General features: G+C 40.8%; 1 protein-coding gene across 5 annotated transcripts in view; it reads left to right on the forward strand.

Moving 5' to 3' along the window:
• The window catches only part of NKAIN2 (sodium/potassium transporting ATPase interacting 2), a gene marked incomplete at its 3' end in the record, with an annotated part of 443,436 nt that overhangs the window by 410,813 nt on the left and 9,836 nt on the right, over window positions 1-22,787 (forward strand). For 3 of the 5 annotated variants that reach the window (XM_080999765.1, XM_080999762.1, XM_080999761.1), the window contains 2 exons: window positions 4,629-4,689; window positions 16,143-16,199. In XM_080999765.1, coding sequence (XP_080855891.1) covers window positions 4,629-4,689; window positions 16,143-16,199 — 118 coding nt within the window. The remainder of the gene's footprint in view (window positions 1-4,628; window positions 4,690-16,142; window positions 16,200-22,787) is intronic. The other 2 variants (XM_080999764.1, XM_080999763.1) reach the window with 1 other exon arrangement.

The following is a 22,787-nucleotide window of genomic DNA, read 5'->3' on the forward strand; positions in this document are numbered from 1 at the left end:
CCAGTTGCAACCCTCAAAATTGTTATTAGGCTTCATTTTTAGTTTTAGTTTTGTAATAAAAAAACCTCCCATCTTACATTAGCCCTAATATTTAGAGAAGAGAACGCATTCTAGTTGAAAAAGGTATGTCGTTAATCAGTACGATTGCCTCCTGAAATTTATTTAATGAGTTTTTGCAATACTTAAGGGGATGCAACTGGAAACAATTAAAAGATCAGTGGTATGTACAATTTGTGCTACAGTACATTTGCTATGCGGTATGTGGGTGAAGGTTAGTTAAGAAGATATTAACTTTTGACATTTTAGCAACAGGCGTGTGGCAAACTCTGTTAATAAGAACATCCTCATCCCTGTAATTTTAGACCACTTTGGGGACTGTTGAGCTGTAAGTGTGATCCATTGATTTGCAAAAATAAATCAAAGAGCCAGGACTTGCACATGTGTGGGTTAAACAGCCCTTCAACTTTTGGTCACATTAAGTAAAGGCTATAATAGCTCAATGAGGCAAAGACGGCCTGCTGACAATCACACAAGGTTTCACTGTTCTTTGCTACAGTGCATGTTAGCTCCTGCAGTGAATTCTCATCCCTGCTAGTGTGAAAGCCTCCCAGCAGAGCCTCATGACAGATGTGAAATAAATGTGGGATTTAGCTCTGATGTAACATAGAATTGTAGGTAAGATGCAACCACGACTATAAATGCTGTTTTTTAAGGACAATGTCCCACATATCAGCAGGTCTGTGTTTTTCGACTTGTGTAAATGAGATGGGCACTACCTGAAAGGGAAGATTATAGTATCTGAGAAACCTGCAGCTTTTCACTGGGAAGCTAACCCCCCCCCTCCGAAAAAAAGGTTCATTTTTTCATGGGAAGTAGTGCCATTTTCTTTTTTTGAGGGAGTCATTTGGGTCTTTACAAAGAGTAGCACCTGTGGGAAGATTTGGATTGCGGCCAAGGGGATCAAAACTCTGGCCATATGCCTTGGGAGAGGGTGAGTCTGCAGTAGGAAACAGAACAGGGGAAGTGTGTGTGTTTTAAAAAAACATATACTTGCCTGCTATCCATGTTTGTTATTTACTTTCAATGTCAGGAATCCAAACAGATCACAGAGCCTTGTGCATTCCCTTTAAGCCACCCTGCCAATATCATCATGCTGCTATACAAATACGTGGTGCAACCACATTAGGAATACTGTGTACAGTTCTGGTTGCCTCGCCTCAAAAGTGATACTATAGAGTTGTAAAAAGTTTAGACAGAATGCTCAAGGGGGTTGATCAACTGCAGTGAAGCAGAGCACCTCCGTAGCAACTCCCACAAGGTGAAGCCACTTCTGCTATTGAAGCTCATCTACGGAGCATTGTGAGATAAGCTGCAGGCAGGAAGGGTTTGGGATTCCCATCCATGTGCCCCTTTTGTTCTAAAAATTGTCCCTTGATGTATACATGATTGGACAGAGCTGGGCATGAACAAAGGGGTTTGCTGTCTTCACATCTAAACTGGCCCTCAGTTTTGACCTATTTTTAAAGCCACATTTCCATACCTGTTCCCACCATCTGGTGGGCATATTGATAGTGAACAATAATTACTTAATGGCAATGTTGTGTCTGTAATCAGATTGGCATGAAGAGATCTCTGAAAGTAGGTTTTATCTTAGCAAGACAGCCTACTGTAACACAAATGTACTATTGCATTTCATGCCTCAGAAGTGATTGAATCAATAATTGCATCATCCAAGAACTGGAATAAATTATTCATGCTAGCCATTTTGGATATTAACATACAAGGCAGGTGGAGACCTTGTGTAATCCTGATCCTTGTTTAGATGTGTATTATCTTAAAGTTGTGTACTCTGGCTATTAATGAACTAACATACTGTACAGAGTTTGTGAAAATGTGACTCATCATTTTAGTTTTTTACTATATTTCATTCCCATTCTTTTCTTTACTGATATCTTTACCTGTCAGATGTGATCATACACCTTTTAACACACTTTTATTCACATAGTGTTTAGCATGGGAATTGTGGTAAATTTCAGGTCTGCTAAGTGCTCACTGTATTAGCTGAAGCCAGGTAATATAATAAATAAATGATTCCTAAAACTGTACAGCAGAATTTCTCACATTTTTCAGCCTAGTGAGCTTGGGGATGTCTCCCACCACTTTTCACTGCACAACTGTGCTAATTTAGCACTCTTGCCAATGGGTATGTTAGAAAGATGTGAACATTTTCTGCACAATGGCCAAAAGGTCAGAAAGTGCCATTGCTTTGCCGACCAGCCTCTATACACCCATCTAGGACTGATCACCAGCTGAGAAATGGCAATGAAGAGGATGCTTCAGTGAGCAATTATAATTGGATCTATTTTGAGGCATGCTTGACAAGCTGTGCTGAGCCACAGCAGTGAGTTTCCTTATGCTGGTTGGGAAGTACTGTTCTACAGAACTCAGCTGGTGACTATGTTCAAAATGTGACTCTGCTATCATACACCATTAAAATGATCAGCCCTATCTAGTTGCTGCAATATCCATGCAGGGCTCCAAAAGAGCAGGGATGTCCCATCCTGATGTGAGGAACAGCTTGGTCTGCACATCCACCTTGCTCATATGAAGTCTTCCAAGCATCAAAGAGAATAGAAGCTCTGTTTGTAGAGCACGCCATTTTAACACTTAGGCCCTATTGAGCTTTGAATCGTTGTCAGCATTATAACGTGTTGAAGAAAACATATCCTGTAGTACTAGTTTTAGTAGAAATAAATGCAGGTGCAGAGAACCAAGTGATAGGAAGTTCTTCTGATCTCAGTAATATCAAAGGAAAAATCAAAATGGCCATTGATGTGTAAGGAACAATTTTCCCTGATGCAATATGTGAAGCAGAATTATATAAATTCTACCAAATTTTGTTGGGTGAGAAAACAGCAGCTCTTAATTTCACCCCTTATTTTTTACCAGCACTTGGGAAATGTTTGCACATAGCCTTGGTTGTCCATCTACACAAGGACCCTAGGAGTGAACCCTGCGGTAGTGCATCTCCCACTCTGTGTATACCCTGTAAGAACAAGGGGAGGTTATGTGACACTGCAAATAGGGCCTGTGCACGTAGGCCTAGTATCATGATGTTGTATACACTGGGGAGGAGATTGTGAGCCTGAAGGTTTTTCTCACACTCCACTGCATTGATAGCCTACAATAATAATCATAATAATCATAATAATTTATACCCCGCCCATCTGGCTGGGTCAGATCATGTGCAAGACAGCCAACATGGTGCTCTCCAGAAGTTTGGACTCCAGCTCCCATCATCTCCAGCCTATAGTCAGGAATGATGGGGACTGGAGTCCCCAGCAACTGGAAGACACCAGGTTGACTACCTCCCTTTGGCACGATTCCCAAAGGGAATGTGCTGGAGCAACTGTCACAGGCTTCTACTGGAAATTCATTGCGATACTACTAATGATGAGCCACACAGCCCAATTTCTTCACCATTTGGATAACTTCAAGATTTTAGATGTTGCTTTTTTATTCTTCAGTGAACATATATTCCTCCACTATAGAACCTAATGAATTTTATGTATGTCACACCTCTGCTCAATAATCTGCAGTGATTGCTAATTTGTTTCTGGGCAGTTTCAAAGTTTTATTGTTAGTATATCCAGCTTAAGACAAGCTTACTTGCCCCATACATACCTAGCCAACTGCTTCTACCTGTGGATCTTGCACATGGTGAAATGCCATATGATGTTTGTTCTGCATCTGTTGGTAATTTATTGTGGCAGCATCTTCTTTGTTTCAGCTAGCCTATTCATGCACAAAATTTTGTTATGTATACTTGTTTTTAATGTTTGCCGATTTTATGTTTACTGTTGATAATTGTTGTATGTATACTTCTTAGAGGGTTCTTTTAATTAAGTGGTTTATAGTTCTTTCTTAAACAAACATTTTTAAGTATTCAAAGCAATTCACACTCTTCGTTTCGGTAACCCTATTATCAGCATTTTACAAATGGCAGAGGGGCTGACACTGCTGAGTTGGGTGGCTGGCCCAAGACTTTGCTCTTTCAGCAGTATTGTTTTTCCTTTGCCACTTTAATGTTTTCTTGTGGGGGCATTTTTTAAGATTCTTTGGCAGCTTGGCCCCTCTTCTTTTATGGACTATGCAGCCATGCAGATATTTATAAAAAGATGGGGCAGATCTCAACACAACAAGGCCATTCACTCATTCATTATATGCACGTAGATATGATACTATTGTCTCCAGATTCAGGCTCACAGGAGTGCCGTGGATAGTATAATAATGTTAGGGTGCATTTTTTAGAATGTGAAAAAGCCTTCACTGGGAAAGTGGGAGGTATTATTGTATACTGATTTTCTATATGAATTTCATTTCTGAGTGAAAGGGGAAAAATGAGTGAATTCTGAAAAGAATTTTCCAGCATCGCAGTACACCAATGCAGCCATTATGGATATTTATCACTGCGGCAAACGTATAATTATGTTAAAGTATTGCAATTTTCATAGCAAAAATAAATAAATAAATGCAGGGAAGATTGTTTTTGTCTTATAAGTGCACACCATTGTTGAGAATTCCAGCCACTTTTACTGTATATCTAATTCTGTTCCCTTTTGTTTAAGCTGGCAGGATTCATCTATGCCTGTTATGTTGTGAAATGTATCACCGAAGAAGAGGACAGCTGTAAGTAATAAAGGTTTATTACATGCCAGTTGAAACTATTTTTTATATCATCCATCTCACTCATCCATCCCACTCCAATATCATTCTGAATACTTTGTCATACTGTAAAATGAGAAATGGGTTGGGGACAGGGGGTAGAATATTTGAACTTAGGCCATGACAGTTCGGAGCAAATGGTGGAAATGGTAAAATGCAGCTACAGAAAATAATTACTTTCTGAAATGAAACACTACAAAACAAAACTTCCTCTAAAAATACTTCACAAAGATCATGTTTCTTGCTTCTCACCCATCTTAATTCTTGCCCTACTAATGTGTGGGTAAAGTTCTTGTAATGTGACTATTCAGATTTGTTGTAGCAGTTTTGGCAAGAATAGAATGCAACAGTTTCATTTCAAACTTGTTAGTTCATGTTTCTTCCAGTCAAAAATAGTCAAGGAAAGGGGTTAAATGCTTGGAGTTTCTCCTGGTTTGTTGTGTCTGAAAAACCCTATTGAGTGGAATGAAGTACATAAACATAATGCAGTAACTTTAGCTTATCTTCCTATAATCTTGCTTTTTACCTAATCACTTCTATTGTTTTGGTTCAGTTTGCTATCAATATCAATCAATTAATCTTTATTTGCATTTTCACTGACCAGTTTCTCCTGTATATATGAGCATATATCAATAGACAATCTTTATAAATAAATGTAAATATCATAGCCAGACAAAAACATAGCCACCACAGAAATAAAAAATACACTTCCTATTAAGAACAGTTTACTCACTCCTTTCTGGTAATATTTGTGTCAGTCTAGCAAACACATGCTGGAGAGGAACAAACTGCAACCCCTGGCTTATGTCTGAACCAGAGATTGTGATTCATTTAGCTCAAACACATGATGATCTGTAACTCCCAAACAAACCTTGGCTTATCTCTGTGGAGTGAAACAAAGCACATCCCCTCTTTCAGACACAACCCCAAGCCAGTGATTATGGTTTGTTTCTCTGCAGCACAAATGGGTTGGCTTGTGTATGGTATACCAGGAGTGGAGAACCTTTGGCCCTCCAGATGTTCCTGAACTACAACTCCCATCAGCCCTAGTAAGCATGCCCAATGATCATGGATGATGGGAGTTGTAGTTCAGCAACTTCATGAGCTGGTTTACTGTGATCTCCAAAGGTGGCCAATATTTCTCACACAGGGGTCAAAAAGAGGAAGCTCCATGTTCTCTCCCCCTCCCCAATATTTATGCACACCTTTACCTGTGTTGTTTCCCAACCTCTGCCAGAAGCAGCCATTTATGTGGAGCACAATGTAATGATGTCATGATACAGATAAGTATTCCTAAATGTTGTAGGAAAGCGCAGGGGTGAAACTGCCATGGAACTGCCATTTTCAGCAGCAGTCTGCTGAAGAGGTCATCTAGCTATATCCTGAATACATAAAAATTCAGTTTAGAATATTTCAGTAACCACACGCGTAGTTCAACACTCTGAAATTGCACTAATTTCAGCAGGAGAAATTTAAGAAACTAGCTGGATTTAACCACATGTGGTTTTCTCATTATCAAACCAAAATTCTTTCCCTGTTGTCATTAAAATAAAAAAATGTGAGATTAAAGGAAAATGCATGAAATTTGGGAACAGAATACATGCATATCTTATGGCCAGAGGGGTGATAGAAAAGCAATGCAGAAGGGTGTCTAGATGTGTTGGCATCATCTGCCAGAGCACCATGGTTATCCATGGGTCCTACTTGCTCTGGAGTCAGTGAGGTAATAATGGGGCTTTCAAGTTTGTTTGTGACAAATAAGAGTAGAGGAAGCCAGAGAATAAAGAAAATGGACAAGTCTGGGTGCTTCTTTCTTTTTGATGGGAACCGTACTTCATGCTAGCAGTTTAAACAGCAGCACTTCTTTACAAGGTTGTTTGGATTTGAAATTAAAATTTAAAAGGTTGCATTTTAGCTGGCTGAAGATGTTTTGTTGAAGTTCAATGCATTGTGCAAGTTGAACCTATGCAGTCAGAAGTAAGCATCACTGGATTCAGTTGAGCTTATTAAAAAAAAAAAAAAACCCAATGCATAGGATTGCAGACATCTCATCCCAATAAATTAGATATTGTGTTATGTACTGTAGCTGCTTTCCCTGTGTATAATAAGGGAATAACACATCCAACTTCATTTTTAGACTTTCCTTGGAATATGGCTATGAGGAGAAGCTTTCATGATGTATTCCTGAACTTCAAAATTTATCACTACACCACTGCTTAAGGCTGCTCTTTTCCTCTCTCACATTTTACATGCAGCCTAGGGTTTGCTATGAGGAAATTCACTCTCAACAGTAGTTCAGGGTCTGACATAAAACATCATGTTTTAATGATTAGAGAATGTGCCAGTGTGTGCAGTCTGAATTGATTTGCCTGTCTGTTCAGTTGTTTACGTCCTGACCTGTCTTAAAGGTGTAGGGCAAGTAAGCAACATGCTTTCAATTATTGCTATCCATATGGATAATATTTCAATAGATCGACTGATCAGGGGTATGACTTGTCTAGGCACCATCCTGCATGTCTGCCATGAGAATGATGTTTGCCAGTTTCAATCTCTTGGTTACCTTCATTTTCCTATAAAAATTAGATGATGTGGAGCTCCTGGTGTCCAGAACATATCTAAATAGTACTTTAAATACAGTGGTCTGTGCTTGTTCAAAAAGTTTATATTCCGTGGCTAATTTGTGGCCCTCCAGATATTGTTGGGCTATAGCTCCCATCATCACTGACCACCTTGTCTGGATCTGGTGAGAGTTAGAATCCAACAACAGGATTACAGGTTAGCCACACCTGCTATAGAACTTCTAAGGGAACTTTTTATTTATTTTACATAGCAGGTTAGGGAAATTCCTATTCTCACCAGGTAATCACAAATTCTGCAACATCAAGCACTTAAATTATCATTTTAAGGGCTACTCTTTCCAAGCAATCCCCTGAATCTCACTAGGAAGTGTTTGTGGAAACCTGAGATTCTTAGGTGAACACTTGGGTAGAACAAAAGCTACATGAGCCAAAACTAAAAAATGCAACAGCAACTGTACGTTTTAAGGCAGCAGTGGGAAATTTGATCCAGCTAGTGGGCTGGATCCATAACTGCCCCACCCTCCATGGCCCACTTTGACAGGGCCATGGAAAAAGCTGCCAAATTCAAAAAGTGCTGGATCAACTGGAAATACTCAGGAGTGGACTGAGAGGGCACCCCCACTTACTCCTTTTTGCATGGTCCTGTGGGCTGACCCATCCCAATCCCATGCCTGATGTCAGATGATGTCACGAGATGGACAGGCAGGCATGTTTTAAGCCAAAACATGCCATGGCTCAAATGTGGAGGCCTGGTAGCCACAGGACACAGGTTCCCCAGTACTATTTTAAGGGTTAGGGTTAGGATTCAACTGAGTAGATGCACAGAAGGAAGGGTCATGGAAAGTGGATGGAAAATAGCAAAGGTGAGCCAAGGTATCAAAATAGGATATAAATCTCTATGAGAAATTCTGTGGAAGTAATAATGGGGTAGAGATAAGAGACCCATTAAGGGAATAGGAAACCCAAGGTCTGTTTGCCCCAGTCCCTTTCTCTCTGCATCACTCTCTGCAGATATTGATATCATAAAGCATTTGTCTTCCTAAAGTCATTGGCATTATTAGCTGCAGCAATTTAAAACCACTAAAATATCAACACCTATTTTTCCTGGGTGGGATATAATCTTTCCCAAGCATCTTGTTTGTGTGTGTGTGTTTTTGGAAATCTTATTAGAGCTACATTTTCTTAAAATTGCACAGTAATTCTATTACTTTGAAATATTCATTTAATCAGTTCAAACTCTCTAGCAATTTGACTCCTCTAGTACAAGCTTTATGTCAGGAATTTCCAACAATTCAATATGTTTTTTTGAAAACATCATTAAATATTTAGTTACTTAGTGAAAAGCTCTCGAGGGTCATCAATAAAACAGCAGCCTTGTGGGATTTGTAGGTTACATGAAATTAAAAGAAGAGACTTACTATTTCACTGAATGCTTTCCCTCCGGGCTCTACTCTGCCTGAGGAAGAAGGGCTGATGCAAACCGAGCATTCAGAAGACACTGCCATGACTGTCTAGAGAAGCACAGTGTGATTGGCCATGCAGATGCCATCTTAGCTCACAAGAGCAATGTCTTCTTTCAATGTTCACGACTCCATCTTTGGATGTACACACTGGCTTCCCCCAAGCAGCAATATTTGGCTTAAAGCAGGGGTCAGGAAGGGAGAATCCAATGCAGAGTTTTTGTTGCATTTCAGTATTTTGCATTACTGCTTGTTACTCTGCATCACCTCCCTTGCTTTCTTCCCCTTGTTTTATTTGAAGCAAACACCAAAAAATGGCTGAACTATTAATGCCACAATTACTATTAGAAAACATGATCTGCGCTTTGTGTGACCTCTATCCTCCTTTTCAACTATAAAATCAGATCTTGAGGAATACTTCACTTTGTGACTGTTGTGTTGAAGCACCTTAATAAAAGTAGTCAATAATCAAATTATTAATTTAATAATAAATTAATATATTTATAAAGAAAAGTCTATCTACTGAGTTCAGTTGGGCTTATTCCCAGGTAAGTGTTTGCGTCTCGAGGCCCCAAGACCCACCCCCAAAATAAATACACACAGACACTTATATTAGTTTAAGTTTTGGGGCAAATTTTGGCCACAACTTTTTTGAAATACAATCACGTGAGCAGTATTGGCTTAGGCATTGACTCCCCCACTATAACTGACTCCACCTCTCAGGGTGATCGTCCAATGGAGTAAACCAAATGAGGGAGCAAGGTCGATGAGGACCAACCTAAGCTCACCCCGGGGTTCCTGTGGTCCTGGCATGGCCCTAGCCCCTCAAGCGGACTTCGGATGAGATCCAGGACCCCCAGATTCCTTTAACAGAATACCCAGTTCCTGGAGGGGCAGGTGATGGCCGCACCTCCCCTCCCCACAATCCAACTGAGCCACTGCCTAACCACCACCTTACAAGTTGTGACGATTTGCTAAGGGGTAGGCAAAAACCAAATGGCTAAAGCCAATCTGCCAAATAGAAAAATTCCTACCCAGCCCCTGTTCCAAAACAGGCGACCCAACCAAAGCAAGGTCAAGCGACTCTACCTAAGCTAGGGAGGGTGGGCAGGTGTTCAACAGTGCAAAGTAAGTGCCCCTCCTTGCGTCACACTGCTGTTTTTAAAGCCCCTGGGATCAGGCCTCCCACTGGCTATTGGCTGGCATGATCCCAGGGGAATGGCCAGGACGCCTTGCTCCCCCCCCCCCATTTTAACCCTGTCAGGTGAGCTCTTGGGTCCCGCGCACAATCAGGACCCTCTGTTATGAGGATCCCATTTGTAGGAGTATACCTTAATGCCTCAATTCTATATATATATTCTTGGAAATAAATCTTATTAGAACCAGGCAGAGGTCCTTCTCGGTAGTGGCACCCACCCTGTGGGAAACCCTCCCATCAGATGTCAAGGAAATAAACAACTATCTGACTTTTAGAAGACATTTGAAGGCAGCCCTGTATAGGGAAGTTTTCAATGTTTGATGTTTTATCATCTTTTTACTATTCTGCTGTGAACCACCCAGAGTGGCTAGAGAAACCCAGCCAGATGGGTGTGGTATAAATAATAAAAATAGTAGTAGTAGTATTTCAGAGTAATGTGATTAGGAGCTGGTTGGACACTGCCAGCCTAAATTCACTTACTGGAGAGGAAGTCTCGTGAAAATCAGTGGGACTTGCTTCAGATGTAGTAAATCAGACAGAAAGGTATATAACATTAAATCTTCTGATTTGTTTAGTTCATACTTGCTGATCCATGCCTTGTTGATTTCTTGCTGAACATGTTCCAGGACACTAAATACCAATATCTGTTAATGTGGATGCTCAATATTTCTTGGGAATCCATACTAGATTGGGTTAAAGTGTTGTTAGAATGTGGATTTCTTCCAGCCATTTAAGCCACACCTTATAGTGAAGCATGCATTTTAATCCATGTCAGTGACTTTTAGTGCAGACCTAGGAATGTCGTTTATTCCGCATTAATGCATGTTGCACATCTGACATCAGAATTTAACAAGTATCTTTTTTAACTTACTGAAGATTGCAATATTATGCTACTCATGTTCTAGTGCATTCTAATGTTGCACTAAAGATGCAAAGATGTTATATTTTCTGTCTTTAAATTTCAGTAACTGATAGCTATACATCACACCCCCTTCAGACAACTGATCCAGGGACAGTGATTGCATTTGGCAGCAGGCTCTGTTCTGAATTTATGCATGTTCAGTGGAACAGGAACACTCACCTATTCAAAATGCTGAGTTTGCTATTTAAAGCCCTTCATGAGGCACGACTGTGGCTCCAGGGGAAAGGGTCTTCTCAGTAGTGGCACCCCAGCTGTGGAATGATGGCATTGCGGCACCTAAGACCTTTGTATTTTTTCCAGACTTTTAAAGAGCTTCCAGGTGGCAGTTTAGGATTGAGCTATCACAAACTAGTCATTGACAACAGGCTTTATTATTACAGGATTTTTCCTGGAAAGGGTTCATCTTGATTAAACAGGGGGAAATACAGGATGACATTTTAATGACAATGACACCATGTAGATGAAATAAATTGCATGCGTGAGGAGCACCTTTCTGAAAAGCACCCTTAATTTCTACCCTTTGTTTTTATGCTGTTCGGGGTTTGGGGGGGGGTTGTTTTTTGTTGTTGTTTTTTGCAGACTGGTTTTATACTGCTGTTTTATGTTGTGGTATTTTTACATTCTTGTTTTAATTTGTTTGATTGTGATTTAAACTTTTTGTATGTTGCCCTTAAAGCTGGTTGAAGGGGAGTACATGAAAATAATAATAATACGCCCACACAAATTATATGAGAGATTGGGTATATAGCAGGGTCCCCAGTGATAGGAGACAAGCTCATGCGCAGTTGATTTGTCTGTACACTGCCTGTGTGTTCTCACATTCTTCTGAACCAAGTAAAGTAAGAGATGGAGCTTGCTGCTTTGAGCCTGCTCCTTTCTCCCAGACTCTGGATCAGTTGTCTCTATAGGGCTGCTTGTGTTTATACAATGGTGTATATACATTTACCTAGGCTTTTCCCTTCACACTTCTTCTGAGTCTTTGATCTACTCCATAGTTGGTATTCCAGACTTTTATACAATGTCAGTGCTAAATGCCCCACACAGTCAGTCAATCAGTAGGACATAGTTGAAAAATAAACAGTTGAACACTGGACTCTTTCTTTAAAAGCTGTAAAACTAGGATGCAAAATAGAGATACAGAAATAGACAGCAAACATTGCATTGTCAGGGGAGTAGTTTGTTATATGGATCCATGTTCCTGTTTTGTATGCATTTCCTCCCTCCCTTCTCCTCAGGGATCCTTTTATGTGGCCAGAATAATTCAAGATCATGCAGAATTTGCAGCCTAACAAACTAGAATGCTCTGAGATTACTATCGCTTACATTGTTTTGCTCCTATAAATGGTTCCTTGAGGCACAGAAAAACCAAACCAAATGAATGCATGTATTTGAAGCTCTAACACAATTTCAAAAGCTTGAATATTTTCCCCAGCAGTTCAGCAAGCCTTTAATAAGAAATCATGATGTTGGGGGGAAATGAGAAAGGTTATCGGAGCAATCCTATACTCACATAACCTCAGGTCTGGAGATATACTGCTGCTACAGCCAACATATCTCATGTTTACTAAGTCCAGGTGGGGAGGGGAGGGCAAGAAACCCACAACTGGAAAATTCAAAACAGCATAAAAATGACAGATATAACCCCAGTGTCCAAAAGAACACTGCCAAAGCCCTCCAGTTGGAAATGGTGTCATCTATAGCACCCACATGCTACCCACACGCGGCAGGAGCCAGCAAACCGTTGGCAATGGGGAAAAACACACTGCAGTTCATTGCATCACTATGCAGCATACAAGATGATGCTGAAGCAACCCCACAGCATCAGCCCCAGTGGCTTAGCCAGCAATGACCCTGCTACTGCTAGGCAATCTCCCATCTCTTTAGACAATGGCTCAAATCCACTTATGTTCCTCTCATTTATCTTTTTTATGAGCACAACACACACAGCCTTCAGTAGCTCACTCTATACGTCCCAGGGTTGGGAAGCAGGAGAGTTCAAGCCCCAGCAAGGGAAAAGGGAAAATATGGCTCAATTCTTCTCTTGCATGCCTGGCTTTAAAAAAAAGTCGTGGTGCCTCAAACTTACACTGCAGGCTCCACAGAACAGCCCCCTAACAACTCAGCCACAGCAGCAGGCATCAGACACCTCCTAGAGTATCCTATCTTTCTGCTGCCCTCAGCCTCAACCCCAGGAGTGCAGAAGCTGCAAGATGAGTCCTGGTTGGATAGAATAGGTCATGGTTTCCATGCAGGGGATACATGGTTCAAAGCCAAGGCATAACACCAAACCCCAGACACACCTGAGCCAATTGGAACACCACACGGACCAATGCCCACCCCTTTTGGTCCGTTCCTGGTAGCCCATGTGACCAATGGAACCCTGCCCTGATATCTTGCCTAATAGGCTGACACTACTAGGTATGATCCCAGCAGGTAACATTACCCATCTCCATTTTCTCCCACATCCTCAACCCATAGTACCCTTGCAGCAGCCTTCATTCCACTTGTGCTCCCTGATATGCCTGCTCCCTCACTGTCCATGTGTCTGACTGAGCAAAGACGGAAGAGAGTCATTGCCCCTAGCCCATCAAGCTCTAGATCCAGCCATACAGTCCATGCCAGTCTGGCATAGGGGTGCCTAGTAACAGGGGGCGGGGGCAGGAGAGAGAGTAGCAACTTCACTGCGCTCAGATGGAGGATCCAGAAAGGGGAAAGCATATATGTGGAGTTAGCACTCCCACAGGTCCCCTGTGTCTTGGACAGTGCCTCAACAAACAGCAAGGGTAGCAAGTTTCATGTCCCCTATGGCATCTACAAGAATACAGGAACCTGACTAAAACAAGTAGGTTAACAACCTATGGAGGAACATCCAGGAGCATCCCAGTCACTGCTGCTAGTTATGGGGTAGGTCTTATCTGCATGGAATGGGGGTGGGAGTAAGGCGCTTCCAGACAAGCTATTTATCGAGCATTCATTCTGATTTGCTTGCAGGTAGATTAGATCGCTTTTGGTGTTCACGAATGCTCATAAATCTTTGCAGGGTGGATTAGATGACATTGCGTGAAAGAAAGTTTTATGCCACACTGCCCAGTATATTATATCACTTTCCTTATTGCAAAAAGCCATCATTTGAGTAAGCGGGTTCATTGCACAAGACCTCCCAATCAGCTCAAGTTGTGCAGCCTGAATTTACTGGCATGTGTTTGCATGCCACCTGAAAATGGTGACTGTCTGGAAGTGCCAGGAAAGCAAGGAGAAGCAGGAAGCAGTTGGACCCTATGGTCCCTGAACCTGAGTACACAGTAGATGCTTGTGAGAGAAGCAGAGATCTAGTGGATCCAGGGCTACCTCTACCTCAGCCCTCTGCCTCAGCTCAGAGTGCTCTGTTTCAGGAGTGCTGAATGCCAACTGCTGTCAGTGGTAGATATTTGCCTGTGGAGCTTCCCATGGGCACAACAGAGACTTCCTTAGCAAGCATGGGTGTTACACCTGCAGACCTTTCTGCCAGCAGAGGCACCCACCTAGCCTGTGAATTAAGATTGCTCTGTCCATCCTAATGTTTGCAGAGCCACAAATAGACCAGCCTGGTCACAGACATAAGCAGACACCTTGATTTGTTGACAACTGTGAGAAACCTAAACTTAAAGCTCAGCTGAGGTGCAGCTGGTTTAAATAATAGCAAGCAATTAGGCTGAAGACAAAATCAGCGGTGGCATTTTATAATTACAATTAATTTAAAGGTTAATTTCCTTTGGTGCTAAAATCTTATTTAAAACATTTACCAAGAAAGGAAATTAGGATGTTACTATTAAGATGCATGGAGTGCTTCTGGGAATCCATGCCTATTATCAGTAGAAAATTAGGTTAGGCTCAAAGTGGGAATTTCAATTCATTTTAGTGTATAATAGGTGGCGATCAGGGCCTTGAGTTGGTGGGTTTTGGTTAGGGAGACTGTAAGATTTGCATTTCTTTTGTTTGAGGGATTAATTGCAAATGTTTTTAACAAAGGGGCTGGTTTAATACGTGAACAAGCACAACATGAAAAGAAAATTGGTTATGGATTGCTGCCTTCCTAACTAATGAAGTTGATGTTAAGGAAATCCCTGAGAGACATAGATGTGCTATGAAAAAATATTAATAAATAGATTCACACACTGAAAGTGGTGCTGTCACTACCTTCCTATATGTTAATTTTCCTTTTCCCTTATTACCTGGTCCATCCCTCCCCGAACATCCATCACCATCTCCTAAGGGAGCTGCCAAGCCTGTGTTTCAAATATGTCTAAATAATAGTGGTGCTTTGATGGAAGAAACGTTTGCATTGGTTTCTCATCATCATAACCGAGTACTGTTTAATAAAATCAATTCCTGATCACTATAAGCGAAGAGGGATTGTGATCACCATGAATTTTATTATGTTTTATGTTTTTCTTCTTCATCTGTCATATAGTCTTATTACATGAAATAATTTTTAAAATGACTATTTTTTAATGGCAGGGCAATCTTCAGTAGAAATAAACTGCAGCCTTGAATGGTTGGCAAATGTCACAAGCAGTTATAAAAAAACCACTTTTTAGAAAGAAATAAATGTTACAAGCTAACTCTTTAAAATTAAAAATTGTAGATTCAGCTAATAACATAATAATTGTTTTAGGATTGTAGTAACTGGGAGATTTCTTTAACCTGATTAATTTGTCTCAGTCATTTCTGCTGTTATTCCTCATATTGTTCCTAGCTGGTACTGTCATAACAATAACCAAATGCAAACCAGGATTTAAAGGCTGGGAGTGTATTGGGGATTCTAAACCAGGGTTTCAAAGAATCCTTAGCCATGGCCAGCAAAGGTCAGGTGTAATGCCAAACCAGCGTTTAGGCAGGCAAAAAGAATTCATACAGTCTAAAAGAAGAGAGCTGGGGGGTGCAGTACCATAACCTGCTCCTGACTGCTAAACCGTGGCTAACCTTTGGGTAGCATTACATTGCAGCAGCCCTAGGCAGCAAATCTAGGATTCCAGTCTTCTGGGTGATATAAGCCCACATCCCCATGGCCACAAAAAGTTATGCATCTCCCACTACATAATGCTTTATTTCTCATACCCTTCATCCACCCCCAAAAATAACTTTTGAAAACTTAATGGGCTAATGCAGCTAAAGTAGCATCCAGGTCTTTAATAAATATTTCTTTAAAAATGCACTGCCTAGCAAAATTCTATTTCTCTCAAACTCTCATCTGAGTTTTGGCCTGCTAAAATTTACAGCTGAATACCCGATGATGGGAGGAAGAATGGCCTACTGGCTCCCTGGAGCAAACCAGAGTATGTATTCCTTTAAAAATTTGAATGTTTTCTTAGAGTCTCCTTTGTTCAGGAGGTTTGGTTGGGGGGGGACCCTTGCAGGGCCTTTTCTCTAGTGCTTCTTACCCTGTGGAATCAACTCACCTCTGATATTTGCCTTAGTTTGACTCTTCTAGTACTTCACAGGCACTAGGAGACATGCTTGTTCGGCGTGTTTTTGAAGGGATTTTATGTCTTCTGTTTGAGGGGAATTTTTAAATGTTTGACCTGTATGTGTATTTTTATTGTCTTTGATGTTGTTCTGTTGACTTTATATAAGCTGATTCTTTGGTAGACAGAACAGGATAAAATGCTTGCATAGACTACATGTTTGCATGTATATATTGTTGTCTGCCACCCCAATCTCCAAGTGGTGTGCAATTCCAGGGGTTCCAGGTGCTTACACCAGGTTCAGTGTCCTTGTAATGAGGGGCAGTGAAGACTGTGATGTCTTTATTTACACATATATATAACCTGAGGCTACAATGGAGGGTCTCACAGCATTAACACCGCAGAAGGTCTTGCTTCTCCCATCATCACAGCAGAAATCCAGCATTACTCTCCCTCTCAGGCTTCTGCCTGCAGCCTGCTTCTTATCAGCTCTCACAAACACAATACTGGCTATTGTCCTTCTCACTACCAGCCAGGTGAGGGAAGGAGCCCATCCATTTGCCCTCCAGCACAAAGATTCGTACTTGGGGTCATTACCAAAATATTGCACAAAGGTATTACATAACTGGTCTATGCCTCAAAGTGACCAGCCTCTCTTTTACACTCTCTCTCTCTCTCTCTCTATGTTATCCTTTGAAATGCACACTTATCTGAATTGTGTAATGCGGTTCGCCAATCAATTACAAAACTCTATTCCAGTATTTCTACAGCGATTTGATTTGTGCTAAAACATTGATCGATTGCTTAATTTTATTGCAGGAATTGTAATTATGAAAATAAGTATCCCTTTGACCATAATATCTCCAACTTTTTCATACATTTTATTTTAATTTTGCTTTTATTTGATGGGCTGCTTTATTTTTGTTTGCTTTTTTCATGAGACTCTGGGGCTTCTTGAAAGTGTATCTAGGGTTCCTCAGTGAAATCAGTAATAGTGTAGACCAGCCTCCCTGAAGGACAGCTGGCACTGTTCACAACTTATCTTGCCCTGTAATCTGAGAAGTTAGGGGGATGTTTGGTGTCTTCTAGAGCACTTGTAGTTTAGATGGGCAACACTGAAGTTCAACAGAGCTTACCAGTGCCCTGCAGGAATTGAGTGTGTACCCTAGGACAAAGCCCAGGGTTCTCTGTGGCACACAACAACTCGTCTACAGCCAAGTCAAGAAGGAAATTGCTTTAGATTCTGTCTCACTTTTGGTCCTCAGAATTCTCCTTCTCCTGCTGGAGTTTTCCTCCATTTATAGCAGCTGTAGCTCTCTCTTTCCTCCGACCCCCTTCTTTATCTCTTTTGTTGTTGTTGTTTAGTCGTTTAGTCGTGTCCGACTCTTCGTGACCCCATGGACCAGAGCACGCTCGTCCTCTGTCGCCCCCCTTCTCCTTGTGCCCCCCATCTTTCCCAACATCAGGGTCTTCTCCAGGGAGTCTTCTCTTCTCATGAGGTGGCCAAAGTACTGGAGCCTCAGCTTCAGGATCTGTCCTTCCAGTGAGCACCCAGGGGTAATTTCCTTAAGAATGGATGCGTTTGATCTTCTTGCAGTCCATGGGACTCTCAAGAGTCTCCTCCAGCACCATAGTTCAAAAGCATCAATTCTTCGGCGATCAGCCTTCTTTATGGTCCAGCTCTCACTTCCATGCATCACTACTGGGAAAACCATAGCTTTAACTATACGGACCTTTGTTGGCAAGGTTACGTCTCTACTTCTCAAGATGCTATCTAGGCCTGTTATTGCCCTTCTCCCAAGAAGCAGGTGTCTTTTAATTTCGTGGCTGCTGTCACCATCTGCAGTGATCATGGAGCCCAAGAAAGTAAAATCTCTCACTGCCTCCATTTCTTCCCCTTCTGTTTGCCAGGAGGTGATGGGACCAGTGGCCATGATCTTCGTTTTTTTGATGTTGAGCTTCAGACCATATTTTGTGCTCTCCTCTTTCACCCTCATTAAAAGGTTCTTTAATTCCTCCTCACTTTCTGCCATCAAGGTTGTGTCATCTGCATATCTGAGGTTGTTAATATTTCTTCCGGCAATCTTAATTCCGGCTAGGGATTCATCCAGCCCAGCCTTTCGCATGATGAATTCTGCATATAAGTTAAATAAGCAGGGAGACAAAATACAGCCTTGTCGTACTCCTTTCCCAATTCTGAAGCAATCAGTTGTTCCATATCCAGTTATAACTGTAGCTTCTTGTTCCACATAGAGATTTCTCAGGAGACAGATGAGGTGATCTTTATCTCTTTACTTGTCCAGTAATAAGCTAGCCTACAGCAATCTCCTTATGCATTATATCTTGCACTGTCCATTATATAATGATGCAAGAAAAAGATTTTTGGTACCTATAATGACAGGGTCCCCTGGCCAGAACCCCCTTGACATGATGTTATATCTCCTTGCAGACACAGATAAGTATGTGACCTGGCAGGTAGCACTTTTTGCAACTGCTACTAGGAAAATTAGAGCAAATTATATAGCCAAGGTAGCCATTAATTGCAAAGGAGATGAATTTATTTGATCCCATCTATCTACCTCAGGCTATGCTCTATCTTTGTCACCAAACTCTGAGTATAAATTGCACATTGTATTAATTGATATTGTTTTTAACATTAGTGACCATGTGATATTTTAGCTTATGAATTTTATTGTTTAATGTTTTTATTGGTACATTGGGGTACTTTTATAGCTTTGTTTAGAATACGTAATGTTTTAATAATATAAATGTTTTAAGTCTTTTTTTACCAATTCAGTATATTTTCTTCTAATTGTCAAATAATTCTGTGTACATTGCGGCAGCCTTTGGCTATGTGCAATAAAACTGACTGAGACAGCAATCTCCTGCTAACAATTTGTTCCATTAGGGACACAATGATCCTACCATGCTTGCATTTCCTCTAGATGACACTGATTGGGAACAACCTGCAGATTTTTCCAGGCTATTTGAAGCATCTTGGCAGTTTGAAAGTCCTTCAGGGGCAGTTTTAGAATGCCCCATGTGTAAAATGGTGCATTATAGTGGAAATTGTCCTAGAAATATCCTAGCTCAACTGAAACTTCATTCAGGAAGGGAAAAGAATATATATATATATATTTGCATGTATCATATTTCCTCACGGAGGTCTTTATTATAGGCTGTTAACAATATTTCGCATTTATAAAAAGTTCCATGTTCATAGACCAGTAGATTCTGCATGCATTTGTGTGTTGGGGAAAATTTGTGTAGACTTTTGCACCACTGTAGCAAAGAAAAATAGAGACCCAAAAGGCATTGTTTGCTGTGGGTTTTTGGGCATGCTGATGGTAATCACCAAAATAGGTACTATGTCGATGAGCTCTAAGGCAAAAAGCAACCAACAGACTTTCCAAACCAAAATGTGCAGTCGCTTATTAGTTGCTGTAAATATTTTTTCCCCCATGTAACATTTCTTTGGTCAGGAAATTACTGTAACTTTTGAGTTACAGGCCAATGTATGCTACTGGAAAGATTTGTTTCCCTCATCTTTTGAGACCCAGTAGAGCCCAGCTTATTTTAAATATTTGTGGGATTTTTTCTCTCTCTTGATGTCAAGTGAAACTTCAACAACAACATCAACATATTTATTAAGTCAAAAGTAAGAATAAGTGTGCAAGAAAGGAAAGTTTACATGATGTGCAGCCCATTCCTGTGCATGTTTATTTGGAAATAGGTCCCAGGGTTCAATGGAATTTACTCCAAGTAAGTGTGCTGGGGGGGGGGCAACTATTCCAAAGATGTGTATGTGAATAAAGGTTTAGTTTGGTTTTAGATTGTAAAATGGTTGCTTTTGCTTTAGACATTCTTCTACATAGGACAGTCAAAAGTTCATAGGAGAAAGGAAAAACTGTTCTGAAATCAGGTTCAGTGAAGATGGTTAAATTACTACAGTATTTCATCTGTTGTCAAAAGGTTACTATATACTGATAGATTCTTGTTTTTTGGTTGTTTTAATTAACTCCTTTTCAGTTAAAATTTGTACACTAATTTTGCAGACATTTCATGATTCTGATTTGGCAAATGTTCAATCTTAACATCTAAGACTTCCCTTTCTTTCTTTCTTTTTACAAAATTCTAATTAGAAGTATCGTTGTGTAGTTTTAATAGAAACAAAAAATGAAAGTTCACAAGAGACTAATGTGCACAGGAGAGTCAGAGTTTCAGCCTATGAACCTGGCAATTAAGGAGAAATAGAAACATAATCAAGATTTGACTCTCCTCCTGTTGGCTAAAAGGTTGAGAGCAAAAATACTGTAAAGCTAGTAAGTTAAAAAATGGAAGAATTGCAGGAGAGAGAAAGGGCCAAAACATTAAGATGAAGGATCAGAGAACCCAACTGGGACATTATAGCAGAAAGGAGCCAGGAAAAGACCACAAAGGGACCCAAAAGCTGAACCCATAAGAAACAGTGTAGAACAGTTTTGTATGCGTTTCTCTGTTTATTTATATATATATTCTAAAAGCATGTTTTCTGAAACTGCCTCTAAGTGTTGCCTCACTAAGACACTAAGTAAAAGCATAGCTTATTTTAGGGAGGGTTCCCTGAAGGCTTCACACCTGTGTGCCTGTGCTATATTACTCCACCGGGTATTGATAGACAGAGTCTGCTTAGTGGATGTAAAGAGGAGGGAGAATACATCAAATTTGTGGCAGCGGTGAGGACGATGGGTTGGTTTGGCTATTTTTGCTTGCTTCCCTTCCCTCTCATAGTGTAGACCACAACAGCCCATGGTGCCACTGTGTCTGAAGTGTGACTTCTGGGCCACTATATGACTAGGGAAGGAAGACTCAAGAATTGAATCTACATCTGTGAAACAAGTCTTCCATTGTCCCTCTTCTCTGATCTGAGCTTTTTAATAGCTGTGTGTGTTCACATTTGATATCTGGAAGGGGAGAAATGGGCAGGACAATCCTCACTGTATTCTGCAGGGCTGTAAGTGTTGAATATATCACCAGTTTGGAAACAGTCCAAAGCTCAGGGAAATCTCAGAGAAGGGGAGGGCCTTTATGATACGGATGTTATTTTATTTACATTTTATTGATCCAGAGTTTCTGAAGGAAAATTAAATGAAACTGCCCTCAGTCACAGTCTGTTAAACATATCAAAGTTTTACTAGAAAATCATTTATATGGCTATTCCCATGATAATCTTGATCATACAACCTTGCCCTCATCACTGCAACATTTTAATCATGTCTAGTCAGAAGTAAGTCCCATTGCATTCAAGTAGGTTTCCTCCCAGGTTACTGGATATGGGATTGCCACCACAACCAAATTATTTTGTAGAGATGGATATTTAAAGCCAAGTCATACGTTACTTTCCCCCATGCAGAGGTTCATAAATATGGTTCCCGCCTGGTGGCCTCTGCACAGTTGGGACTTATTTGAACTTGGACTTACAGCAGCAATAAGCCAAGCACAGAAATGCTATATGTATGTGTTGGTGGGACTCCCACACTAAACTCAACACATAAATGTCGTATTCCACTAGACATAGTGCTGTCATGAGGAAGCAGTGATTAGCAGCCTCCACACTGAATGGGTGATGTATGATTCAAGTCATCTGATTTCTTTCAGTTCTGTTAACATTTGCTACTATGCTGACTACTTGGTTGAAAATGAGATGGATGATTGTGTTGTTTTACACCATATTGCTTTCCTTCTGTCTGCCCATCTGCTTTTTTCCAGCTGACTCACTGCTGCCCTTTGTGAGGCCTGTAAAAACCCCACATCTATAACCTGTGCTAATGAAAGCCCTTCTTTTCCGGGGAGTTGCTATTCCTTGTGAAAAAAGCTTTTGAAACATTCCTACAGATAGCAAAACCCAATTTAGGGTATGTCTTAGTGAAGTTGCATAGGTCTGATCCATGTCTTTAGTGGAGGATTTGCTGAGCAGTTGCTGCCACTGCATGCTATTTCAAAAAAATTGCAAAGATTAGAAGGTAGTTTTGGTTTGCTCCAAGAAAGGTACTACCAGGGGGAGGGAACAGCTTAGCAAACCTCAGAGTGTGTGTGTGTTCCCATGAATGCAAACCATTTGTTGGGGGTTTGCTCAGTATATGCAGTGGTTTTGAAAGTGAGCATTGGCAATTGCATTAGGTGACTTCAAGACATTTGTATTGGAGTTGCCAACCTTTTGGGACATGTGGGAGCAATTGGGAGTGTGCCATGCAGTGGCATGCAGTAACGTTTTTTGTAGGGGAACAGTTAGGGCCAAAGGTATCAGCTTATGAGGGCGATTGGGAAGGGTGATGTTGTGTGTGTGTGTGTGTGTGTGTGTGTGCATCGTGCCTCCCTTTCTAGGCCAGGCAGAAGCTTCCCGGGCCAGCTTTAATAATTTAATACTCTAATTTACCAGGAACATTTAGGGGACTAGCCTAGTCCCCCTAGTCCACTGAC

This window comes from Podarcis pityusensis, assembly GCF_964106645.2.
Source record: "Podarcis pityusensis genome assembly, chromosome: 3".
Classification (NCBI taxonomy): Eukaryota; Metazoa; Chordata; class Lepidosauria; order Squamata; family Lacertidae; genus Podarcis; species Podarcis pityusensis.